At 39.3% G+C, this 26,688-nt stretch overlaps 1 protein-coding gene across 2 annotated transcripts; it reads left to right on the plus strand.

Annotated features, from left to right (window-relative positions):
- Nucleotides 1–8,798: 8,798 nt before the first annotated feature.
- On the plus strand, nt 8,799–26,329 carry LOC143892419 (DUF1995 domain protein, putative (DUF1995)). Of its 2 annotated transcripts, none has more exons than XM_077397029.1 (9): nt 8,799–9,068; nt 12,608–12,695; nt 12,962–13,075; nt 15,256–15,338; nt 15,521–15,635; nt 19,857–19,948; nt 22,955–23,020; nt 23,128–23,221; nt 25,972–26,329. In XM_077397029.1, the coding sequence occupies exons 1-9, from the start codon at nt 8,815–8,817 to the stop codon at nt 26,077–26,079; spliced, it is 1,014 nt and encodes a 337-aa protein (XP_077253144.1). In that variant the 5' UTR covers nt 8,799–8,814; the 3' UTR covers nt 26,080–26,329. The 2 variants fall into 2 exon arrangements, with proteins under 2 accessions (XP_077253144.1, XP_077253145.1); XM_077397030.1 differs by lacking the exon at nt 8,799–9,068 and adding an exon at nt 9,113–9,240.
- Nucleotides 26,330–26,688: the final 359 nt, after the last annotated feature.

Below are 26,688 nucleotides of genomic sequence, written 5' to 3' on the forward strand. Positions count from 1 at the left end.
AATTTTCTTTCCTGGACAGCTGAAATAATCTCCCATGTATCATTTTTGTGCAAGGAACTCATCTTGTTTGCCATTGCTTTTATCCATCCATCACTCGAGATAGCTTTACTAAAATAGAAAGGATTAATAATACTCACTACCCTTGTTGTATGCTTATGTTTGTGATGACGTGTATAGAACCTCTCATAGGGCTTGAAAATCCATAGTCTTTTCATGGAAGAGGTTTCATGTGTAGGACAGTGACTGTCTCTCCTTAAGGTGACACCCAATTGTTGGAGGATCATCGAAGGAGACATGTGTCACGTGGCCATTTCGTCCAGCGCTGTTCGCATGGCCTATGGCCCGTGACTTGGTCTATTAATGTAATATGTAAGGCTCATGCCTATGTACATTTTGTAGTGAGGACGTAGTTGGTATTAAAATCCATCTCGCCTCGTCTCGTTGCGTCTTGGAAATGCGTTGTTTATAGCACCTTTGGTCGCCACTGGTGGTAAAGGGGGTTGGTAGCTAAAGCTCTTTACCCTGAGATCTTGGTTGGCCATTGAGTGGTGCATTGCTAGTGCATATCCTAGCAGGGATTCCATTCTAGTCAACGGGTGATCGGGGACCCTTAGGAGTTGTAGACCTTTTGGCATGATCCTATTGTAACTTGTGCTAGAATCATCAATAAAGCTTAACATTTTGCCTACGCGTGTGCCCTATTGCTTTGTGTGTGTTTGGAAACTTAGCATTCCATTTGTGTTTGTTTTGTAGGTTTGATCCTCATAACTTTGTTAGGCTTACTTGCTTGTTGTGAGGCAACGCAAGTGCCGCACGGACCTCAATCCCAAACCAAAGGTCCGTGACAGTTGGTATCAGAGCCGAAGTTCCTACCTACATTCAGAAATGGCGAAGAAGAATGCTACCCAAATACTCCCTCCGGAGTCTAGTCAGGTCCGTGATGATCAAGAACCAATACCGGTGCGAGGTACAAGAGAACGGATTGCTGGTGTTGAGGAAAGGGTGACAGCGGTAGAGCAACAACAGTTTAATCTTGCCGAGTTGACAGAAGGCCTTGGTGTGGAGACCAAGGGCATGATAGAAGAGGTGGAAGAGCGAGTCCATGCTCTTGCTGAGTTATTGAATCAGGCCGCGATGGAGGATCTTCGAAAGCAAGTTGAGACCCTCACTGGCCAAGTGAATTTACTCATGAGGACCATCGGTAATGGCATAGGTGGTCACAGTGATGGACAGGGTAGCAGGGTACGAGTGCCTGAGCCACGATGCTACGCCGGTGCCCGTGATGCTAAGGAGTTACAGAACTTCTTGTTCGATATGGAACAATTTTTTCGTGCAACACATCTTGATGAGGAGGCCAAAGTCACTACGGCCAGCATGTACCTCAGTGATGATGCCAAATTGTGGTGGCGAACCCGTTATGAAGAGATTGAAGCGGGACGATGTATTATTGACAGTTGGGAAGACATGAAGCGAGAACTTAAGGCTCAATTCATGCCTGAGAATGTGGAGTTCATTGCCCGAAAGAACCTACGGCGCCTTCAACAAACCGGGTCGATTCGAGAATATGTGAAGAAATTTTCGGCTCTCATGCTTGATATAAAGAGCATGTCAGAGGAGGACAAGCTATTTCAATTCATGGAGGGACTAAAGCCTTGGTCCCAGACAGAGCTCCGAAGAAGAAGAGGAGTTCAGAACCTTGCTACGGCAATGAGCGAAGCAGAAAAGTTGTTTGATCATGTGGGGGATGACGCAACAAACAGGAAGAAAGACTTCAACAACAAGCCATCTAGCAACTTCAACAGGCCTCCCAGCAACATGAATACCTCTAATTGTAGTTTAATAGCACAAAAGGAAGAATCCAGGGTTCAGGGGGTGATAGGAGAACCTATCCTAGAGAAGGGTCCAGACAATACAATGAGGCACCAACTCCTGCGTCACAGGGGCCGTGCTTCATATGCACCGGTCCACACTACACTCGGTTTTGCCCAAAGAAGGGGTCTGTCAATGCTTTGCTAGCTTCAACTTCCTCACCCCATGCTCAGAACGAAGAGAAAGAAGATGAGGAGGAACCCAAGATGACAGCTCTAAGCCTGTGCAGTGCTATCAAGGGACAAGGTGCCAAGAAAATTCTTTCTAAGGGAGTCCCATCCAAAGGCTTGATGTATATTGAAGCATGCATCAATGGAAAGATGACACGGGCCATGATCGATACAGGTGCTACACACAACTTTGTCTCGGAACAAGAGGCAAAACGTTTGGCGTTGAAGCTCGAAAAAGATGACTGGAAAATGAAGGCAGTAAACTCAGAGGCCCGCCCCGTCACTGGGAAAGCAAGGAGTGTACCAATCAAGATTAGGGAATGGTCTGGAACAACCAATCTCATGGCAGTACCCTTAGATGATTTTTGTGTCATCTTGGGGATAGAGTTCTTGAACCAGGCCAAAGCAGTTCCAATGCCCTACTTAAACTCCTTATGTATGTTTGGAGAAGAAGCACCTTGTATGATTCCTGCCAGTAGACAAGAGAGGAAGGACGTCGAACACTTGATGGCCCTTCAACTGAAGAAGGGTTTAAAGAAAGGGGAACCCACCTTCGTGGCAACCTTAAAGATGGGAGAGGCACTGGTGGGGGAGATCATCATTCCCCCGAGCATCAAAGATGTTATAGAAGAATTTAAAGACGTCATGCCTGAGAAGCTACCCAAGAAGCTGCCGCCAAGGAGGGCAGTGGACCATAAAATCGAGCTAGAGCCTAGCAGCATACCCCCAGCCCGTGCCCCTTACAGAATGGCCCCTCCAGAGTTAGCAGAGCTTAGGAGGCAACTCAATGAGCTACTAGAAGCAGGATTTCTTAGGCCTTCAAAGGCCCCCTTTGGTGCCCCAGTTCTATTCCAAAAGAAGCATGATGGGAGTCTACGATTGTGTATTGACTACAGGGCCCTCAACAAGCTGACTGTGAAGAATAAGTATCCTATCCCCCTAATTGCTGACTTGTTTGACCAACTGGGAGGAGCCAGATACTTCTCCAAGCTGGATTTGCGATCCGGCTATTACCAAGTGCGAATTGCAGAAGGAGATGAGGCCAAGACAACCTGCGTAACAAGGTATGGTGCATTTGAATTCTTGGTGATGCCATTTGGTCTTACTAATGCCCCTGCAACCTTTTGTACTTTGATGAATGGGTTGTTTCATGAGTTTCTAGATAAGTTTGTAGTGGTCTACCTCGATGACATTGTGGTATATAGCAACACTCTCGAAGAACACGGCGATCATTTAAAGAAGGTCCTTGGGGTACTCAGAAATAACCAACTCTATGTGAAGCTAGAGAAGTGCTCATTTGCTCAGGAGCGTATTATGTTCTTGGGTCACGAAGTGGGTGGAGGAGAAATTCGCATGGACAATGAGAAGGTTCGTGCCATCCAAGAGTGGCAAATTCCAACCAAGGTGGGAGAACTCCGGTCATTCCTCGGGCTTGTTAACTACTATCGGCGGTTCATATCAGGATACTCAAATCGAGCGGCTCCTTTGACAGACTTATTGAAGAAAGATCGCCCGTGGTTATGGTCCGAAAAATGTAATACTGCCTTTCAGAATCTCAAGGATGTTGTTATGGTGGAGCCAGTGCTACAGCTGCCAAACCATTCATTGCCATTTGAAGTTCAGACTGATGCCTCAGACTATGCTATTGGCGGTGTGCTTATGCAAGAAGGGCACCCGATTGCTTATGAGAGCCGCAAACTCAATGACACTGAACGAAGGTACACCGTGCAAGAAAAGGAGATGACCGCAATAGTACACTGCTTGCGAGTTTGGAGACATTACCTTCTTGGCTCCAAGTTTGTTGTCAAGACCGATAATGTAGCCACAAGCTATTTCCAAACCCAGAGAAAGTTGTCACCAAAACAAGCTCGATGGCAAGATTTCCTTGCAGAATTTGACATGGTTCTAGAATACAAGCCGGGCCGATCGAACCAAGTAGCCGACGCACTCAGTCGAAAGGCTGAGTTGGCCACCTTGAAATTGGATGAAAACGCCTCCATGTGTCAAATAAAGAGCAACCTTCAAGACCGTATTCGTGAAGGGCTTGAGAAAGATCCATTCGCCCAAACTATCATGCAGCTTGTGAAGGCAGGGAAATCACGACGGTTTTGGACCCAAAATGGTCTCCTACTGACCAAGCGGTGTCGAATATACATTCCGCGATCAGGTGACCTAAGGAAGGAGCTTTTGAGAGAGTGCCATGATACTCTGTGGGCAGGGCACCCTGGGATTCATCGCACTCTCGCCCTGGTTGAACGTAATTACTACTGGCCCCGAATGAGCGATGATGTGGAAGAGTATGTTCGGACGTGCCTCACTTGCCAGCAAGATAAGGTGGAAAGGGACAAGCCCCTGGGACTTTTAGACCCGTTGCCAGTGCCGAAGGGACCTTGGGAGAGTATCTCCCTAGACTTTATTGTGAGCTTACCCAAAGTTGGGGAGTTTGGCTCTATCATAGTGGTCGTGGACAGGTTCTCAAAGTATGCAACCTTCATACCAGCGCCATTATATTGCAGTGCAGAAGAGGCAGCTAGACTATTCTTCCGCCATGTTGTGAAGTATTGGGGCCTTCCTCAGAATATTGTCAGTGACAGGGACCCAAGATTCACTGGCCGCTTGTGGACCGAATTGTTTAAGTTGTTGGGCACAAAGTTGAACTTCTCCTCGAGCCTACACCCCCAAGCTGACGGACAGACAGAAAGGATCAATGCCCTACTTGAAGAATACTTGAGGCACTTTGTTAGCGCCAACCAACGAAATTGGGTTCACCTGCTCGATGTAGCGCAGTTTTGCTACAACTTACAAAAGAGCTCTGCATCTAATCAAAGCCCCTTCGAGCTAGCGACTGGCCGGCAACCTTCCACCCCCCATTCCATCGCTGCTGGTTATATCGGCAATAGCCCCCCTGCTTACCATATGACAAAAGAGTGGCACACAAATGTAGACATCGCCAGAGCGTATCTGGAGAAAGCTTCAAGGAGGATGAAGAAGTGGGCAGATCAGGATAGAAGACCAGATGACTTCAAAGTTGGTGACTTGGTGTTAGTCAAATTGAACTCTAGCCAGCTCAAGTTTACCCGCAAAGTGCATAAAGGCTTGGTTCGAAAATACGAAGGACCCCTTCCCATCATTGAGCGTGTTGGTAACGTCTCCTTCCGGGTCCAACTCCCTTCATGGCTCAGAATCCATCCTGTCTTTCATGCCAGTTGCTTGAAGCCCTATCGAGCCGATAAGGAAGACGACACCAGAAACACATCAATTCGAGAGGAACCACACGCAACTTCCTTCACACCTGAAGTTGAGGGTATCATGGCTGAACGCACCAAGCCGCGAGGAACTTCTCGAAGACCGACACTAGAATACCTCATCAAGTGGAAAGGCCTACCAGACTCAGAAGCTAGCTGGGAACCAAGGGAAAAGCTCCACCTCACTGAAGATGAAATACGTACCTACACGGATGCAATGTCGACGAGGGCGTCGACATGATTGGGTGGGGGAGTGTCACGTGGCCATTTCGTCCAGCGCTGTTCGCATGGCCTATGGCCCGTGACTTGGTCTATCAATGTAATATGTAAGGCTCATGCCTATGTACATTTTGTAGTGAGGACGTAGTTGGTATTAAAATCCATCTCGCCTCGTCTCGTTGCGTCTTGGAAATGCGTTGTTTATAGCACCTTTGGTCGCCACTGGTGGTAAAAGGGGTTGGTAGCTAAAGCTCTTTACCCTGAGATCTTGGTTGGCCATTGAGTGGTGCATTGCTAGTGCATATCCTAGCAGGGATTCCATTCTAGTCAACGGGTGATCGGGGACCCTTAGGAGTTGTAGACCTTTTGGCATGATCCTATTGTAACTTGTGCTAGAATCATCAATAAAGCTTAACATTTTGCCTACGCGTGTGCCCTATTGCTTTGTGTGTGTTTGGAAACTTAGCATTCCATTTGTGTTTGTTTTGTAGGTTTGATCCTCATAACTTTGTTAGGCTTACTTGCTTGTTGTGAGGCAACGCAAGTGCCGCACGGACCTCAATCCCAAACCAAAGGTCCGTGACACATGGCTTGCGGTTAATGTCGTCTTAGGCATGAGTGAACGACGATAGCTTATGTGCTCATCTTGGTGTGACAGCCTTGGGAAAGGGCTTCTTAAAATGAGATGTTGAGACATGAATGTAACAGATTTAACCCCACAACTATGGAACTCAATATGTCAAGTGGTAAGAAGGAGGGTGAGAGGAGAGACTAAAGAGGGCCTGAGTAAGAGGAGGGTGAAAAATTAATTATTTGTTCATTTTGTAGCCAAGCTCCAATAGTCCTTTGTCCTTGGAACCTAGGACACTTTGATGGACAGCTCGATTCATGAAAGCAGACTCAGAGATTAAGATCTGAAAACACTCTGAAATTGATAGTGACCGATACAAACAAGTCGATCCTATCTGAAGTGTGTTTGGATTGCCATTATTAAGGAATTCGAATTGTGATCACATTCATATTCCCTTGTTAAACGGAATCTTAATTTACATTATAATGTTTGGGTAAACAGTAGGTATCTGAATCCTAATATTTATATAGCTATTTGGGTTCCAGATTTTATCCCAAAGATTCTGGTAATAGTTTCTCCTCATTGTTAGATGAGGAAGATCATTCTACCGAGAAATCCTTGGTTTTTTTTTCCAGGACATTTCAAGATTAATTCAACCTGCACACCAATCGGGACAACAGAACAAGAATGTGTTACGTATTTTTTAGCATTAAATAAATCAGCTATTTTTTATCTGGTAGGATCTTTATGGTTTATCTTTGTAAATAAAGCCATTACATTCTATCTTTTAGGGTTGTTAGCTATCTTTTAGGAGTTATCTTTCTATTCTGCAGTTGTATTTAAACAGTTATGAATAATAGAAACAGGCAGAAGAGATTTTATTCATGTTCCCCTTCATCTTGGTGCAATCTCCCATACGAGATTACTTATCTCTTTCCTCTTGAGCAGTGCCTTGTGAGACACCATAGCTCGAGGACACAGAAAACGCTTCCTCATTGAGGAACATCTTTTTTTGACCATAACAGAATGTGAAAAGGATTCCAAATTTCTCGAGACAATGAAAGGAGATCAAGAAATCGTTACTGAAAACTGTTAGGTACCTTACCGATACGCCAAAAGCTCTAGAGCTGATGGAACGCATTAGGCAAGGCTCTTGATGCCTGTCCCATACCAGGCTGGGTCCCACCCAGTCCCATTCCTAGGCAGGCCCTCACTCGGGACCGTAACAAAAACAAAACAGAGGATCCTATGAAAATGATTATTGGGGCACAACCAATTTATATTGGCACAACAAATGAATGGATTGGATCTTCCTATGAAATGGGTCATACAGTACTATTTGAAAAAATACTAGACTATACGGAGACACACCATATAAAATCTCCTATGAGGTGAAGACGTACCAAAATTAATGGTGTTCCTTTCTTGACATAACTGCAAATGAAGCTTGATGGATCAAGGGTCTAAGATCATACAATCAACGTGGGGTCAACAACAGTAGTGGGCAAGTCCTGATCATGGGTGAGATCAACAGATCCAGTCTCATCCAAGTGCCACACGTGTGAGAGCCCACAAAGATTTTGTTACGAAAGAGCCTCACGGCCATATTGTTTCTAGCATTTTCTTTCTAGAATGGCATAAAACCACCCCTTTGTATACGTATCTGTATGTGTCCTAAACCTGATTGAAGTCTAATCCTTCTTTATAAAGACCCGTAACCTGGTTTTCCTTTTAATTTCACACTGCTGCTTGAACTCGAATCATTTTCTATAAAAATCCAACTGATTAGACCTCTCCTCTAGACACAAGCTCTCTTTAGTATTTCTTTCAGCTTTTATCGTCCTCTCCCATCTTCCTTCTCGTCTTCCTAGTAACCATGACCTCTCGGCAGCGATTACCTCTCTTTGGAAGAAAGTGCGTCGTCTAAAGAAGCGCCCAGAAGCAATGGCGAGAGGGGCAGGTTATACATAAGGCTGGACTGCAGCTACCCCCAAAACGTCCCATGTTTGTCATAGTGAAACACTCACATAGTTGGGCCAGTGGCCCGCCGAGGATAGAGGGTGCAGAAGCGTGGTGGAATGCTGTGGTCATGAGTGGAGGCCTTCCTAGATATGAGAATTTCAAAAACTCATGGGAAGTGATATATTCGTCCCCTTTTCTCCTCACCGCTGGTCCCACACTAGTATATTTATGTCTACTCATTTTCACTACCCGGGGTGGCGCAGGGAAGAAAAAGGGGCGATATATCATGGGAAATGCTATCAGCACTACTGTATTTTGATGATTGCACTCCTCACTTTATTAAAAGTATCATGTGGGGGTGGCCAGCACCATAGGATGATCAAAACCGTCTATTAGATGGGCTACAACCTAAATAGGTTGTGCCTTAAAAATCATTTCCATAGGTTAATCCTTACCCAATGATAGGATCAACCTATGGAAATGATTTTTAGGGCACAACCTATTTAGGCTGTGGCCCATCTAATGGACGGCTTGGATCATCGTATGGTGTGTGCCATACTGTACTTTTTGATAAAGTGAGTGCAGTCATCAAAATACACTAGTGCTGATAACATTTCCCTATATTATTTACATACATTTTTAAAGTTAAATAACAAAAGACAAGGTGAATTCGTCCCAAAATCAAAACATGGTAGTGCCAATAACAGTCACATATAAAAAATGGGAAGGGATAAACTGAGACTCATAATAAAATGAGGGATCCTAAACTCAGACATACATGGCTTCTTTGTGCAAGAGCTTTTGGTGCAGCCCTTGCCCTTCCAACCCTACCACACCCTTCACCTCTCCTTCCATCGTCCTTCCTCTCTCCCTCCCAATTCCATTACCTTCAACTCGCCCCAACTTACGCACCCGCGCAAAATTCGAGAAATTCGAAAATTTTCAAGGGAATGTCGATGAGTCCTCTTCTTCTTCTTCCCTTGACACCCAACAAGCCCTCCAACAAGAAGAAGAAAAAGAAGATGAAGACAGGTTTTTTAATTTCTCCCTCTTTCAACACCCTTACTCTGTAACACAACATTCTGTATGTGGGTATGTATGTATGCAGGTTTATGCATATAGAATTGGGTTCATATAATTGAGTGAGGAGCTGAAATGACAAAGTCTGAGGAGGGTTAATAGTCAATCATACAAATACATGAAGGTAAATGAATTATAAATGATGGGTCTGAGATAATCTGAATAAAAAATAAATAAATTGAAAGTAAGAATCTGAAAAAGAGACTTTAAATGATCTGAAATAGTAACTAAGAAGACAGGTTTCTCAATTATTCACTCTTTCAACATCCTTACTCTGTAAGACAATCTGGATTCTGGACGTATGTATGTATGTAGGTTCATGCGTATAGAATTGGGTTCATATAATTGAGTGAGGAGCTGAAATGACAAAGTCTGAGTAGGGCTAATGGTCAATCATATATGAAGGTACATGAATTATAAATGATGGGCCTATGATAATCTGAATCAAATTAAATAAATTGATTGTAAGATTCTGAAAAAGAGACTCTAAGGCCCTGTTTGGGTTGCAGAAAAAACATTTCTAATAAAAAAAATTTCTTGTTCTATAAATTGAAGGTCCCTCTAAGTAAAAATTGAAGGTCCCTCTAAGTAAAAATTGAAAAGGGTCGGTTCAAGTTATATTTATTTTTTTGTGTGTGTACAAAATTATGAAATTTTAGAAAAAAAATTCTTTCCAAACTTTTCCCGAAATTTCTTGCAATCCAAACAGGGCCTAAATGATCTGAAATAGTTAAACAAATTGACTTATAAGAAGGGATATGTCAAAGTTGAAAAAAGTTGACATTGGCAGCATTAGATGTAATCCAACTGGACTTGATTCAGATGAAGAATTTAGGTTGTGTTTTTTTTCTTTAAAAGAAAACAAATGGGAATGGACAATCAGATATGAAAATGAGTATAGTTACTGTAAATAGGCAGACAGGAATATGTCGGCTAATGAACAAAGAATACAGCACAATACCGATAATAAAATGCTAGCTACGATTTCCAATTCGCTATTGTTTTTTTGCTTCTTGCAGGTAAAAAAAGAAAAAAGAAATATGCTTACTGCTTAGTATATATTATAGATATAGTATTTTTGCCGAGTCTCAATTGTGTCCTAGTTGTCAATTTGGGAACACTGTGAACTTCCTTTTTCATCCAATAATAATATTATGCCTCTTCACCATTCCCGCATCCATCCCTTCTCTTATTGGTTTGCAGTTTCATGTTATATCTGTACAGCTTACTTGCTTTATACTTGATTTTTTTTCTCAAAAACAAGTCTGGTCTCTTTTCTAGTTTATACCCTTGTTGCTGAACATTACATTGCCGTATCTCTTATTTGCGGAGTGATGGTGGTGGTGACAAAACTTTTGAGGCATTTAGAGACTTTTGTCACTGTCGTGGCATTCATCGAATGGTTCTCATTTTCGTACACTTCATCAAAAAATGGAGTTGTAGAAAGGAAACATTGACACATCACAGAGGCTTTCTATCAATGATCTTTCATTTAAGTTATAGAAAGGAAACTTTGACACATCATAGAGGATTTCTATCAATGATCTTTCACTTAAGCCTTAAGGACATCTAAGCATATATGTCTATCAATGATCTTTCATTCAAGGACATCTAAGCATTTGTGCACATAGGCATTTTACACAGTTGTTCACGTCATCAACACACTTCCATTGGCTACCCTTGGACGAACACCTCCCACTTACGTAGTCACTGATACAAACCTTGATTATCATTCATGGGGTTGTACCTTCCTCCACTCGTCGGAAGTTTTATCCCAAGGCAGTTATGTAAATCTTTGTGGGACATAGTAAGGCCATAATGGATATCAGGTGTTTCACTTTATTCAGGAACCTGAACAGGAAGCCCTGTATTTTTCAGGTTTTCCACCAGCCTCACGGCTGAGAAAGCCCGCCCATTTCCAAATCTGAGCAATAGGTGTCTACAGTCCAGCAAGGTAAAAGGAGGTTCATCAACCTAAGTGAAGCTTTTGTTTCAGGGCTTCTTTAACTGAGAAGAGGGATGGCCTGCCATAGGAGCATTTGGCTACTAAGGCAAGACGGAATGGTGCCACACCTTTCTGAGTATCTTCTTCAGTGAAAAAAAGCGCAGGGATTCCAGGACCTTTTGAGATCCTCTGGTTACCTTGCTGGACCGTGGACACATATTGCTTAGATTTGGAATTGAGCGGGTTTTCTTGGCAGTGAGGCTGTTGGATAACCTGAAAATATAGGGCTTCCAGTTGGGTTCCTGAGGTGGTCTCCTGAGTTCCGACTTGATGTTGATCCCCCCATATCTCCAATCTGGATTACTCTTCTGGGCCGTCCCCTATTCTATTACATCGAAGACTGCTTGATCTCCATTAATGGATTTCTTGGGAGAGTGCTCAAACTAGACGTCCCTACAATCCAAGGAACCAGAACAGTTTTTTCTAGGCTCTGTGTGGAGATGAAATTTCGGATTTCGGTGGGGTCCAAAATCGGTACCGAAACCGAAATTTAGAACCTTGCTTGTGCATACGCAAAATGCTGAGGATGACTCTCTTGCTACCATTTCTTGGCTCAAAGGTCTGTCACGACTTTCTTGGGGATTCTCATTTTGAGAAATGCTGGTTATTTGCTCAAGCTTTTAGGAGTCGAATTGCTCACATATCCATCATGAAGGCAATTAACTAACTTCGTAGTTCAGTGTGAAGATGTTCTTTGTTTCAGTAGAAATGTCAGATTTATAGTCTTATTTGCCTTGTCTGGGCATCAGTGTAGCTTGCCCAGTTAATTCTTCTTCTTTTTTCGCTTTAGTTTTTTTCCTGAGGTTTTGTTTCTTTGTTTTTTCTCTTCTCTCTTTTTTTCTCCTTTGTTTGTCTATCTCTTTCTTTGTATCTTTCCCTTTTTTACTTTAAAGAATTTCTTGTTCAAAAAATAAAAAATAAAAACGAGTGTTAAATTCAAGTAGCAGAATAAATTCCGGTAGGACTAAATTCCACCCACCACTCATTTTATATATAATTTTCAATTCTTGACATGCATTTTTCTACGTCTTTATTTCATCGTGGTAGATGCCTTTGGCATTCACTACATGATGCTCCTGTCAACTTTTAAATAGTATTTTGATTGGATGCCCTGCTCTAAATAATGTCAAACCAAGGCATACGATTATTAGATTTTTATATTGTGCATAAGATGCAATTGTAGATGGCGGGAGAGTTCTAATATCTGATAATGTTTGGCCTTTATATTGGAAAATTACCCTTCCTTGGTGGCAACTCATTATCTACAAATACGTGTAGAAACTGTTCTATATATTTAACTTTATCAACCCGTATAGATCAAATGCTTGGGATGTGCATTGAGAAACCATCTCATTTCAAAATGCTTGAAAGCCCTTTTATGGCTTAAGACACTTTGTATCTTGGGTGTGGTTTTGGACCTTCCTTTCTTACGAACGCCCCCTCCGGATGAATGGAACGGCAGATGATAGGTTTTTTATATTTTCAGTGACTTGCCATCTGACTTGGAGGGTGCAATCCTACAATCAAGTTGCGCAAGTGCTACCTTTATCTCTTCAGGTGGAATGAGGGCCATTGTAAGTTTCCGCTTAAAGCACTTTCTGGCATAATTTTGTGAAATATGCCTTCATATCTTTGTATGAATGATCTGATACAGTGTCAAACCATCCCAGATATCCATCTTTTACAACAATACCAACATGAAAGTAAAATGTTTTGTGATATAAGTTATTTTGAAAATCATTACAGTGAGCATTAATGTTTAACTTTGAAAAATCTACCCATTTGACTAGTTTGAGCACCATATAGTGGGGACTTCACAATCATTAATGTTCATTGGCAGGTAGAACTTTTAATCCCACAGTTGCAGTTTCTTGATGAGGAAGGTGCACAAGGTGAGCTCTGGGAATTGTCAAGGATATTCTTGGAATCACTTAGAGAATTGACAGGATGTCAGGTCAGGAGTTTCTTTTCTTCAACATATACCAGCTCCCATCAATTTTCCTAGAATAATTTGGATAATTTACACCCTCAGCTCACCCACATGAGAAGATCAGTGAATTCGATGGCGGATGAACTGGCTAGGGCGGGAGTTGAATTACATTCACCTCGGATCGTGGTGGAGGACCATCTAGGGATTAATTTTTGAATTTTTCCAGGACATTATGTATTGATCGGTTAGTTATAGGGGGCTAACCGTTTGCATTTTGGCTTTTCGGCTTTGGGGACGTCTTGTCCCCTGTTTGTAATTGGCGTGTTACTGGAATAAAATCTCGTTATCTTTTCAAAAAAAATTTTGGATAATTTACTCAGCCCGTGTTTTGATACTGAGAAAACTCAGCATGTGTTTCTATACTAGCCAGTTATCTCTCTCTCTCTCTCTCTCTCTCTCTCTCTCTCTCTCTCTATATATATATATATATATATATATATATATAGAGGAAAGTGTTGGTGAGCTTAAGCGCCCCCCAATCACATAGGTCCCACATTTTCTGTGGTGATCCAAACCATTCATTTGCAAGGCCCTATCATAGATAGGGTGTGTACCAAAAATCAGCTCCATAGGATCATCCTAACCCCTCCATTTGTGGAGGACAAAAATGGGCAGATTTGTGGACAAATAATGTCTGTCCATTTTGACCTCCACAAATGGATGGGTTAGGATGATCCTATGGAGCTGATTTTTGGTACACACCCCATCTATGTAAGGGCCTTTCAAATGAATGCTTTGGATCATCCTAACAAAGTAGGCCCCAATGTGGCGCTTAAGCTCACCATAAGTTTGGTGAGCTTAAGCTCACCAACACTTTCCTCATTTGTGTGCGCGTGCGTGCTTGTGTTTGTGCTATGTCCCTACCCTTTTCAAACCTGATTGCCGTCAGCTACCGACCTGCAATGTGAATTTATCAACACTAAATAGTAGTTTCCATTTCATTTATAGGTATTCAAAATGAAAATATTATTGAGAACTTCAGTTTTGATTGTTCTATCGTACAAATTTCTGTTTAATCAAAAAGCTTATTGTTAAAGTATAGAAGAATAATATTTTTGGTTCAGGTATGCCCGTTCCAATCTTCATTAATATTTTGTATTGTAGAATGGGACTCCTGGTCCCGTCTACCTTCTATATTAATGGATTCTATGTCGCTTTTCAAAAAAAAAAAAGTATAAAAGAATAAATAACGCCTTCTCCAACAGTTTAAGCTTTTGGAGTAACTGGTAGTTTCACATGGTATCAGAGCAAAAGGTCCTGAGTTCAAACCTCCTTGATGTCAAAAATTCACATGCAATGATCAACCCAGAAGTGGGGCCACATGTGCCACGTGTAGGCTAACCCAAAGAAAGAGGGGCCACACGTGAGGGGGAGTGTTAAAGTATAAAAGAGTAAATAACGCCTTCTCCAACAGCTTAAGCTTTTGGAGTAACTGGTAGTTTCACACTTATTTATAACTAAGAATGAATTCAACAATTCTATAGGGTGCCTTAATGAAAGTATGACACTAATGGATCTTTTGAAAGAATACCAAACTCATGTTCTCTTTTCATATTGTGGTTTTCATACTTCTGTATTTGCTACTGGTTAAATGGACTGTCAACATTTTTCAGGAAACTGAATAATGCATTCACCTATATACTGAATAATAACTAACACTGTGTAACTTTTATTAAGATTGACCGTATAAAAATATTTTATTTGCTTTCAATAAAGTGCATTTTTTCTTTCTTATTTTGGATACTTCTCATTTCAAATCTATTGTTAAATTATTTGTTTCTTACATTTATATTAACTAACAAAAATAATCATTTTGAGAGTTTTTATGGATAACTAATTATAAATGCTGAGCCTGTATTAGTGTTTAAAAACTCCTTGACTCGGCAAGGAACTCGCCCGAGTCAACTCCTTTTTATCTCGGCCGTGTTCCGCGTTGCACCACATCCGCGTTCCGCGTTTTTCCCTACAGAGTCAATAAACTCCTATGACTCGCGAGTTATGACCGAGTTGACAAGGATTTTTCTTGGCCGCGTTCCGCAACAAATCCGTGTTTTTAAACACTCTTTATAAGTAGGTTCAGCTTTGCTTGCGAATGCTGATTGTGTTTCTAACCTTATATTATAAAATGCTGTGTCCATTTATAGAGACTGAAGGCCATATTTCCTGATGCTGGAGCTGCTGCATTACTGAAATATCGGTGGAAAGATGCAAATTTCGGGTTTGCCAGGTGATTTTCAATTGCATCAAATGTTATTTGTAACACTATTGCTGTTTTTCTAATCATCACCTCTTACACACATGATGTGTTACAATTTGGATTATCTCCTCTGTTATTATATATTTATTTATTTTGTACCCCTGGAATCTATGTTGTCTTTGACATTGATCTTTTCTCTTATATTTATGCAGCTTAAGTGACCGAAAGCCTGTAAAGAACGAAGATGAAATCGTGGTTATGGTTGTTCCTGATTATCAAATGTTGGAATATGTTGAGCGAATTGCATCCCAGTTGTCAAATGACCCGGTATGACAGTATCTGATTTCTTTATCAGACAGTTTTCTATAGTGGTTTTTGTTCTACAGTTGTATGATTGGCACTTTCTTATAATTTCTTAAACATTTTTACAAACAATATTCACACAATGTCCGTCCCTATTGAGTTACTGGCTCAACTCTCACAATCAATCAATAGTTGTTCGTTATTGTGACAGCTAAACTTTAATACCATTTTAACGCAGTATCACATGCAGTGAAGTTTTATAGGCATTTCCAAATGCATGTCATATGTTTCCTAGGATTTTCCACACATTTGGGTTTTCGGAAACTATATAAAATCTGTTTCCTAGGCATGATATTTGTGCCTGCCCCTAAATAAAAGGCCTAATTTAAATCCATTCAGAAAACTGCTAACACATCAATTACCTTTATGCTTGAATGAGCTCCTGGGTACGAGGAAAAGAAAGCTTTACTGCCATAGCATCTGGAAATGAGTTTACTTCTCTACAAATATCACGTTCTATAGCATTCTTGAATATTATCTATCTCATGAAATATCCTTGATATGCTTTCCTAGTGCACAGTCTAACCCATAGATAGCATTATGAAAAATGCTTTGAATGTTCACGATTGATTGAGATGACCTGTAATTGTTGAAGGCCCTATCTCTCTGCCTTTAGCTCTACAATGGTCAAATCAGACACACGAGTAGGTCTGTCCTTAGACAATGATGCCCTGTATTGCCTCCGCTACACATTTGTTGGAGAACACAAACCTTGGTCTTCTAGCCCGAATATAAAACAATGCCCCAACCCCACTAAAACATGAAAGAAGTGCTTCGTTTTCCAAACACCTCAAATGATTTTGCCATTAAAAAAAAACACCACCTTAAATGATTTTGCGAGTATATTTAAATTCCTGACTCTATTCCCCTGATTACATGGATAATTCACTGACACCAAATAACCCTGATCAGTACAGTGATAGGTAGAGTCCATACCCCATAGTGACTTGGCATGTTGTTAATCGGGGAAGCTTCCATCGAAGTAACAGTGATATCAATGACACCAAATAACCTTAATCAGTACAGTGATAGTTAGAGCCCATGTGGGATTTGGGCTTGCTGCTCAATGGTTGAGGCTTTGTATCTCAACCTTGAGGTCTCAGGTTTGATCCCAGCTTACCTTCCAAAAAAAAAAGTTCGAGTCCATACCCCATAGTGACAGCATGTTGTTAATCCAGGAAGTTTCCATCGAAGGAACAATCTACCACTTACAGGGAAGATCCCACTCTTTGCGGAAAAGAAAAGTTGTTCCACAACTGCTTGGAGTAAGAGTTAACACTTGGGAGATGAAAGGCAATTGCTAGACATCGCGGGATGTGTCCAGAAACAACTTATGACTAGCAATCTAGAAACAGCTTATGACGAGCAATCTTTGGCTCCATGCTATGGCATAAAAGTGACTGAATGAGAGCATCCTCCTGGCTCCACTTTTCATATGTCGCGTCCTTAAGTGGAGGAGGATCCTTGCTAAGATAACTCATCTTCCCTTGTGCACAGAGATAAATCTGAATCGACCAACACCAGGTTGGATAATTCAACTCATCAAGCTTGATGGAGGTCATCGGTACCATAGGGAGTGACATAGAGGAAGAAACAACAACAGTAGTAGTCATACTGAATATCCACAACAAGTAACAACACCAACAAATCGCCTACAACAAATCACCACCACCAACAACAACAATGAACAAATCAATAACAAATCACCAATAAAGCACCAACGCACCGCCAACATATCATCAATAAATCAGCAACAAACGTTCAACACAGAGAACGATAACCACTGCCAGCCACTAATACATGCTGGCCCATACATCAGTACGTGGTGCCGGGATAGAAAGATACCACAACACCACACAGGCACATCACCAACAATAGGGAATCACAAAACATCGTCCTAGAACCAACAACGGAATGAAAAACGGCACGGATGAGGGTTTAAGTCATCAAAGTGAAGGAAGGTATATGTGAGATGGTTTAGCGTTGGGTTTGGGGTTGGGGTTGAAACCAACTAAGGCAGATTATGGAGTGAGAAGACTAGGGTTAGGGTGGATGAAAAACTCAAGAAATAATAGAATGGAGGGGGCGGCTAGGGTTAGGGTTAAGGAAAAACCAAAAAACAAGATGTAGGGAGGGTTCAGCTAGGGTTAGGGTTGAGAAAAACCCAAAAACTGTAGTTTGATAGGGGTGGCTAGGGTTAGGATTGAAGAAACTCAAAAAAATAGTGAAGTTGGAGGGGTGCGGCTAGGGCTAGGGTTAGGGTTTGATAAAACCCAAAAAGAACAGTGGAAACAACCAAAAAAATGGGTGTAGGGGGGTGGGCGGCAATTTACAGATTAGGGGTTGGGGTTGAGGGTTGGGAAACCTTAAAGGGTGTTTAGGGAAGGGGCGGCAATGATAGGGTTAGGTGTTTGGGGTTCTAGGGTTAGGTTTGTGTGGTATGGCCATACGGCGACATCAAGGAGGGATAAAGTGTTGATCTTCAAACTTGAGCTCTGAAACCATGTTGTCTTCTGCATGAGATGAGGAAGAGAAGAGAGAAGAGATGAGAAATGAGAGAAAGGTGATGAGAGAGTTGTGTTACTCTCTCGCACACAAAAATTATATTATATTATATATATATATATATATAGAGGAATGTGAAGCTACACCGCTGGCTTAAAATACAATGGGCCCACATTGTTTTGGTGATCCAAACCATTCATTTGATTGGCCCTCACATAGATAGGGTGTCCACCAAAAATCAGCTCCATAGGATCATCCCAACCCTTCAAACTGTGGAGGCAAAAATGGACAAATTTGTGAAGGTTTTTACACGTTCAATTTTTGCCTCCACAAATCGTAGGGTTGGGATGATCCTATGGAGCTGATTTTTGGTGGACACCCTATCTATGTGAGGGCCAATCAAATGAATGGTTTGGATCACCAAAACAATGTGAGCCCATTGTATTTTAAGCTGGCGGTGTAGCTAAGTTAGCTACACCGGCGGTGTAGCTTCACTTTCCTCATATATATATATATATATATATATATATATAGAGAGAGAGAGAGAGAGAGGAAAGTGTTGGTCACTTAACTTATGGTGAGCTTAAGCGCCCCAATCACATGGGTCCCACATTTTCTGTGGTGATCCAAACCATTCATTTGCAAGGCCCTATCATAGATAGGGTGTGTACCAAAAATCAGCTCCATAGGATCATCCTAACCCCTCCATTTGTGGAGGACAAAAATGGGCAGATTTGTGGACAAATAATGTCTGTCCATTTTGACCTCCACAAATGGATGGGTTAGGATGATCCTATGGAGCTGATTTTTGGTACACACCCCATCTATGTAAGGGCCTTTCAAATGAATGCTTTGGATCATCCTAACAAAGTAGGCCCCAATGTGATTGGGCGCTTAAGCTCACCATAAGTTTGGTGAGCTTAAGCTCACCAACACTTTCCTCATATATATATATGAGTAGGGTTACATGAATGACAAGAATACCCCCTACGTGGGTATATTATTACATGAACACTCATAATACTCCTCAAAATCCTGAAACAAGAAGCTTCCTCTTCCATTAGTTGAACCAAAAACATCTTGCCATTTTCCCCATATTTGTACCCTAAATAGATGAGTGCAATCCATGTGGCTTTTTATAAATCCTCTACCACCACTTCCCAAATAACAGTTTAACGCTCTATTGCACACTAAAGTCCTTACTCAAGTCTCCATCCCCTTTGGCCTTCATATTTCTCACCAAGCAATCAAATTCCCCCAAGAAATATAGCCAATACTATTCAATAAAAAGTTCCTTTGGATCTTCTCCAGTCTACCAGCCACTGTAGTTGAAATCTTGTAGATTGACATGAATACATGTGAGGATTGGGCAGCATCCTTTTGTTTATTGGGACTCGTTGATTGTAGTAAAAAGCCTTTCTTTGTTCTTTTGGTTTAACTAAGCTTAGGTTTTTCTTGTCATTCTTCCTTAAGAGTTAAGATCTTTTGTTTCTTGAGTGTTTGTAGTTGATGAATAAACAATTCTTTATACTATCTGGTTGGTGTCATCCAATTATACATGTTAGCGAATTTATTACTTTACATATTACTTCAAGGCAATAGAGGAATTTTCTCTTGCACAGTTTCCAGGCCAAGAAGGATGTTTTTCTAACACTAAACTCCTAATTATTTTGTGAATAGCCAAGGCCTCTTATCATGTGGAATCCACGTCTTATCAGTGAAGATGTTGGAGTTGGCTTCAATGTCCGGAGACTGCGTAGATACTTTTTAAGGTAAATTTCTCTTTCATTTTCCATTCGTATTGATGCGGAATGTGCTTTTTCTTCTTTAGCAGTGGACTGGTTTGAATGACAGACAAATTTATGCCAATATGAGATGTCTCTTTATGAATTATTATTCATTTCCTTCCTACGCAAGAAACTGTGGATGTTAAAAGACTTTTTAATATATATTTCTCTTGCAAGTGTAGTTCTTCTACACGCATCTTGTACTTCATGTCTGGCTTTTTTTCTTTTTTATTTGACATGTGATTGATTAAAAGAATAGAAAAGGTAGCAAAGACAAGACAAGATGAAGCCAAAAACAAAAGAAAAAAGAGAAAAGGGAACTAAATCACAGCTCAGGCATTTCATGCCGAACTACAACATATCTACAGAGAACCTTATAGTTGTTAATCTTTCTGGCTTAGAGTTTCCTTCCCTTTGAATGTGGGAGAAGCAACACTCGACAAGCTCATATACTTATACAACACCTCCATCTCGCAAAACTAAAAAAATAATCTTCCCGCACGTCTTGTACTTCTTATATGTGAATGTAAATTGATTTGACTTGCTTAGCACTGCTTGCATTTACAAAATTGCCATTTCCTTGTTTTCTCGTTAAAATATTGATGAAAGGCACTTGAAGAAGTAACCATCCATTTTTTTGCGACGAGAACTTGGCTACAAATAAAAATTAGAATTGTGACCATTTACAAAAAATGTAATTTAATGCCTGGTTTATTAGAGTCATACATAGAGGATTGCATAAATTAAAAAGTCGTCATTAATAAATAAAAAAATATGAAAAGAATTCCCATACAACATAAAAGCATACTAAAGTAAGAGTTCCAACTTATGAACTCCAATTCTCTCCTTGAAGTTGGCGCAGGAATGTCCTTCATTCCAACTTGCAATAATCTTACGAAGACAGTTGCTTAGAGCTGCTGGGAAAAAAAATGGCCAACTAACTCCAAGAATGAACATATGGTGTGCAGATATCTCAACGCATCATCTTATCTAGGACAAATTGATAAACAACTTCATTCTGTTTGGTCCTCATGAAAACTAGTTTTGATGTGAATGTGATATGAATAGCAGTTTGATTGTCACCTTAACTGGGAATAAGATAATCAGTCTCAACGCCTAACTTAGATAAGAATGTGCGCAGCCGCAAAATCTCAGATATAGAATTTTATATCACCATCTACTCCATCACTCCATCTTGCAACCACAAACTATTCATTGCCTTCCCATGTCAGAAGATTTCCACCAACAGAAGTGACAGGAAATCATGCCCAGTCAACATCTAATAAAACAAAAAATCAAAGATGTACATGGTTAGTAGCAACAATTCTTATCAATTTTTGGAGTTAAGATATCTCAAAATCCTATACACTGCATTCAAGTGAAGTAGCATAGCATATGCATAAATTGGTTTACTATTCCAACTAATCACCGATATTTCCTCAGATCTTGTCTCCATCATCATGTCTCAACTAGAGATTTGGAGCTATATGAAAGTTTATTGGTTTTGGACAAAGCTACATCTACCAGATGCTCTTTTCTTTTTTAAAATATTTTTAATATTTTATAAAAACATTATAACAAAGATAAAAATAGTGAGAAAACACTACCTAAATTTTATGTTTAAACAGGTCATGGCTAAATCTACACATGCCTAGATTTTGTTAGTTTTTTTGAAAGATTAATAATTTTTTAATTTTTTAACAAAACTACAAAATATTAGTTATAACATTATAAAATATAGTATATAACACTACATTCATATGAATTGTGTTATTTATATCCTCTTTGATTTTTATAATTTTTACATATTATTTGTATTTTTAATATTTTAATATTAGAAAATAATTATTTTCTATAGGATTCATTTCATAGGAGAGTGGCAAAGTTTACGGCCGGCTGCTAACCTGATGCTAACCCTCCTCCTTTATCCTGGCTTGGGACAAGCTGTGAAAAACGCAAGCGGAGTTAAGTTGGGGACAAAGGCTTAGTTGAGTTGAGTTGAGAAAATAATTATTTTCCTATTTTCAAGTACGATAAAATATTTTCTACCATTTCCTTTAGTTTCATCTTAAATTTTCATATGTTTTCATGATTTTCATATGTTTTCAACATGTTTCCAAGTTTCGACTGAAATAATGTTATCTATACAATTACGATTTTGGTTTTGGTATACGTCCCGATTTCAGTATGTGTTTCAGTGGTGATGGAAATTAAACATTTCGGTCATTTTTTGTTAATTTCGGTAGAAATTTAAACCATGTTGATAGGTTGTTGACTGGTTCACTCAAGTTACTTTGTAATTTATGCCAAAATGATAAGAATTTAGCATCTACGTCCCGACATGTCAGCTCTCTTCTTCACTGTTTATGGCAATAGTGGCTTGACACATTTCTTTATTTTTTCCCTATAGTCTCTTCTCGGCAAGGAAGTAGGAATAAAATCCATGAACCTACGCAGAGGCTCAAGCACTGCATTTTGATTCTTTTTTGTCTTTCAGTTGATGTGGTTGTCATTGTTTATTTAAAAGACAGTAAGTTTGCTGGATGTGTAAATCTTTTATGGGAAAAATTACATCTTCACATGTTATCAATGCTTAAAGGGTTTTAAGTGTGCTCCACAAGTGGAATGAGAAGGTATATACTCTGGTGGTTGGAATCATATCGACTAAAATTCTCTGGATTTTTTTATAATAAATAAAATTATCAAGAAGTTGGTGCATGTGGCCGTGAATGAAATTAAACGGAGAAAAAATTGTTTATTTGCTTACCATTAGACACCCAATTAATACTTATCTTGAATTGTGTGGGGTTTCTTTATATGTAAATTATAGTTACCACATAAATTATATGAATATCTATGAGGGCATGCTATCCTTGTTATTTTTCTTATATGCTGGTTAGATTAAATAGAGAAAACCTTCATATGGAAATATGGATATGGGTTCTTTGATGATCTACTTGAATACTAACTATAATGTCTTTTAAAATGCAGCACTTTCACGACAGTGTATTCAATGAGACCTTTGCCATCTGGTGCAGTTTTTAGATGCTATCCAGGGTGAGAAGTAACCTACAATTGTTGTCTTGTGAAAAGAAAGACACACATAAGCTTTTCATTAGAGAAAACTGACACTGGTAATGACTCTGTATCTGATACTTTACCAGGTTGTGGAAGGTATTCTATGATGATAAGGATCGGCCAAATCGATATTTGCTAGCAAAAGAACAACCTAGTCGCCCAGATGCTGAAGATATTGAGGTTAGATACACTATCTTACATTTTTAAATCCTCCCTACGTGATAATTTTAGAACTAATTTACTTGTCGAAAAGACAGATCCAAGGGTCAAAATATTGGTCTCGATCAACGTAATGGTCGGAGGCCAAAACAATGCATGTCGACCCTATCAGTGATACTTATTGACTATATCGGCGATACATATGTGAATCAGATGATATGGATAATCATGGTCCCAAAAATAGAGTGATATGCAAGGTTTCTAACATGTTTTTGAGTTTGCATTTATCTTTAATGGTTGTGGGCATATTTACTTCAACTAAAATCTGTGATTTGATAATTTTAACATGAATTATTGGATTTATACTGTGCTAGTGAGTGTATCCGCTCCTGCGTGTCTGCTCGTCCGTCAAGATTTTTTTGCTACTACTTCAACTGGAAGTGTAGAAACAATTATTTTAACTAAAGAAATGAACAATTAAATAATAAAAATAGGTAGAAAAGTAACATAATTTGCATAAGTACTAACAAGTTCCATAATACAAAAAGCAATAAAAAAACAGTAAAATAACCAAGAACAAGCCTACACAGTTCTAGGCTTGATTTCTAAAATATTAAACATAAAATAAAATAAATTAGTAAAAGGTTAAAAAATATGAAAAAGTACAAAAATGGTAAAAATAGTTCATAAAAAGGGGCACATATATTGATAAATACATTCATAATGCTTATAACATGTAGATCTGGCTTTATAACAGTTAAAAATTACATATAGTCATTAAAGTAAAAAATGCATAATTTGATTTTTTTGAATGATTTTTTAGACTGGTTCATAAAAAAAATTTGAATGGTTGAAAATGCACAAATTGATAGATGTATAAGACAATCAAACAATGCATTGACATATAAGAGAAATTATATGATGCTCGACCATGAGAATGTAAAGGGTGGTAAGAGACAAAACTTGCTGCCTCTTGGTTTTTGAACCAAGGAAAAGTAAAAAAAAAAGGGCTTTCTCTTGGATTAAAAACCAAGGGAGAGATGGTTTTCTCTCTCTGCCCTTTATAATCTCACGGTCGGGAATCATATAAGTTCTCGACATATAATTCTAATATTAAAAGATGAAATATTACAAAAATAGAAAAAAAAAAGAAAAAACAGGAAAATCTGAGTAAATAAATTTCCTCAAATCTTGTCCCAAACATGCATATTCAATGAATCGTGTGTTTCTAGATGTAATACAACTAAGCCATAAAAGGAAAAAAAGAGAAAAAATAAGGGTCTCACCTCAAATGAAATAAACTAACACTAGCACACCCTCTCAAGCTGGGCCATATATATAAATCATGGCTAGATTGTTATACATAGAATGAAACTGAGCAGAAGCTACTTCCTTGGTGAACACATCTACAAGTTGATTAACTGACTTCATGTGAGTTATAAGTTTCTTTTACATTCCCAAGTCTCAAATAAAATGACAATCTACCTCAATCTGCTTCGTCCTCTCATGAAAGATAGGATTATTTGGAATGTATATTGCCACTTAATTATCACACAACATCTGCATTGGGAAGCTAATGTAGAACCTCATTTATTCTAAAAGTGATTTGGCCCACATCATTTCACATCCTGTGTGAGCCTTAGCTCTATATTCAACCTCAACACTTGACTGAAACTTAGCAACCTGAAAATTGCCTAATTGTTTCTCATGTAAAGGAATATTTGAAGTCAGTGGATTATACAAATGTAGTTCTTCCCACGTACCGGTCAAGGTACTGAATCCATGCTGTTGGAAATGGAAAATATTCTCATGTCAGTTGTATCAGCTCTTCACACACAAATATGTATTCCATGTCAGTTGTATCAGCTCTGTATTTTTTCATGAGATTGTGGAAGTCAGAGTAGATTAGAATTTCCATACTTTATCATAAAGAATCAACTATATTGTATCTACCAAAATTGGTCAGGAAGCATCAACTCGAGAATTTCCATATCTCTGTTACCATTATAGGGGTTCTCACCATGTAAACTGGAACTTCCTGCATTGAAATCAGAGTCTGATTTGATTTCTATATGTTGTGAGCTGCAGCTTCTGCAAAGTTATAATAATTTCATTGTTATTGATTAGCTTAAAATTTTCGTTGTTATTGATTAGCTTAAAAATTATGGAGATCCGAATACTGACTTCAAACAAATTCAAAAAACATTTAGAAGAGAAACAGGGATAAGACCCTAACGCCTTTTTTTGTGAGAAGCAATGTCTATAATCACCTACTTTGTTCATCCCAAATGCTCCAAACAACTGTAATTGTGACTCTTAATTTTAAGCCATATCTGAAGAAAATGTTATAAAAAAAAGAATATATTGCTCTCTATTGTGAGCATATAGTTTTGGTGGGGTTTCAGTGCTGTGGATGTATGGTTGGTGGAATGGAATGATCAATGGACTTTCCTCATATATATGAAAAGTTGCTCCTTCCTGCTGCAATACATATAGAGAGGGAGGGAGACCCTTGCAAGTTGCAAACCCTTTTTCTTTATGGAAAAACAACCTTAAAGAGAAGTTTGTTCTAGTGAAGGCTGGTGCAAAAAATTAAATAGCCTTCACATTCACTACCTAAAAGCTCTCCAACCTTCTTGAGTTGGACATGAATGAGAGAGCTGAAACAAGTTACTAAATGCAGATACTCATGACTTTTTCACATTTTTAACAGTTATATGATTGCATTTTGTTAAATTATGACTCCTTTTCTGTCCTGTCTTTTTATACAGATAATATTTGGAGATGTGGCTGAGAAATCGGAGGAGCCTCCATTTTTGGTAAGAGCAGCAGGCATATTTTCGTCACTAAACAGATTCATGAAAGCCATCTCTAAATGATCCTCACTCCATAATCTTCACATCATCATTTCAGTTACATGCACTGTATTTTTTGTAATAAGACATGCCTGATGATTTCAGTTATATACATTGTATTTTTTTTTGTAATTAGACATGTCTGATCGATGTTCCGATTTAACAATTCCTAATGGGAAAAATCAGTGTGTAAAAAAACTCGGACAAGAACTTGGCCATGGTAACAAAGGAATTTACTTGTGCAAATCAATGACAGCAACGGTCAATTTTTTCATTTAGCCCGGACGAGCGAAAAGGAATTTTTTTTTATTGATTTGGTGAGGCAAAACTCGACGAGAACTTGGCCAAGGAAGAACTGGGTTGGCTCGGTCAAGTCAACGATTGACTCGGTGAGTTTTCAAACAGTGGTTAAGACGGCAATGAGATGACCTAAAGTTTAATGAGTCTACCGAGTTGCTATCTGGTCATATCATGTGTTTGAACTTTGAACACTAGTGTTGCTACTCTATATTCATGTTTTTAGAGGAATGCTAAGCTGTAGAACTAACAATTGTAGTTGGGTTAACTAGATTAACAGACAAGACTAGAAGGAAAACCCTAAACAGAGCAAGGACGATTAGAACAATATGAAAT

Source organism: Tasmannia lanceolata, unplaced genomic scaffold (genome assembly GCF_043159265.1).
Source record: "Tasmannia lanceolata isolate RefF3 unplaced genomic scaffold, GAP_Taslan_0.1 ptg000015l, whole genome shotgun sequence".
Taxonomy (NCBI): Eukaryota; Viridiplantae; Streptophyta; class Magnoliopsida; order Canellales; family Winteraceae; genus Tasmannia; species Tasmannia lanceolata.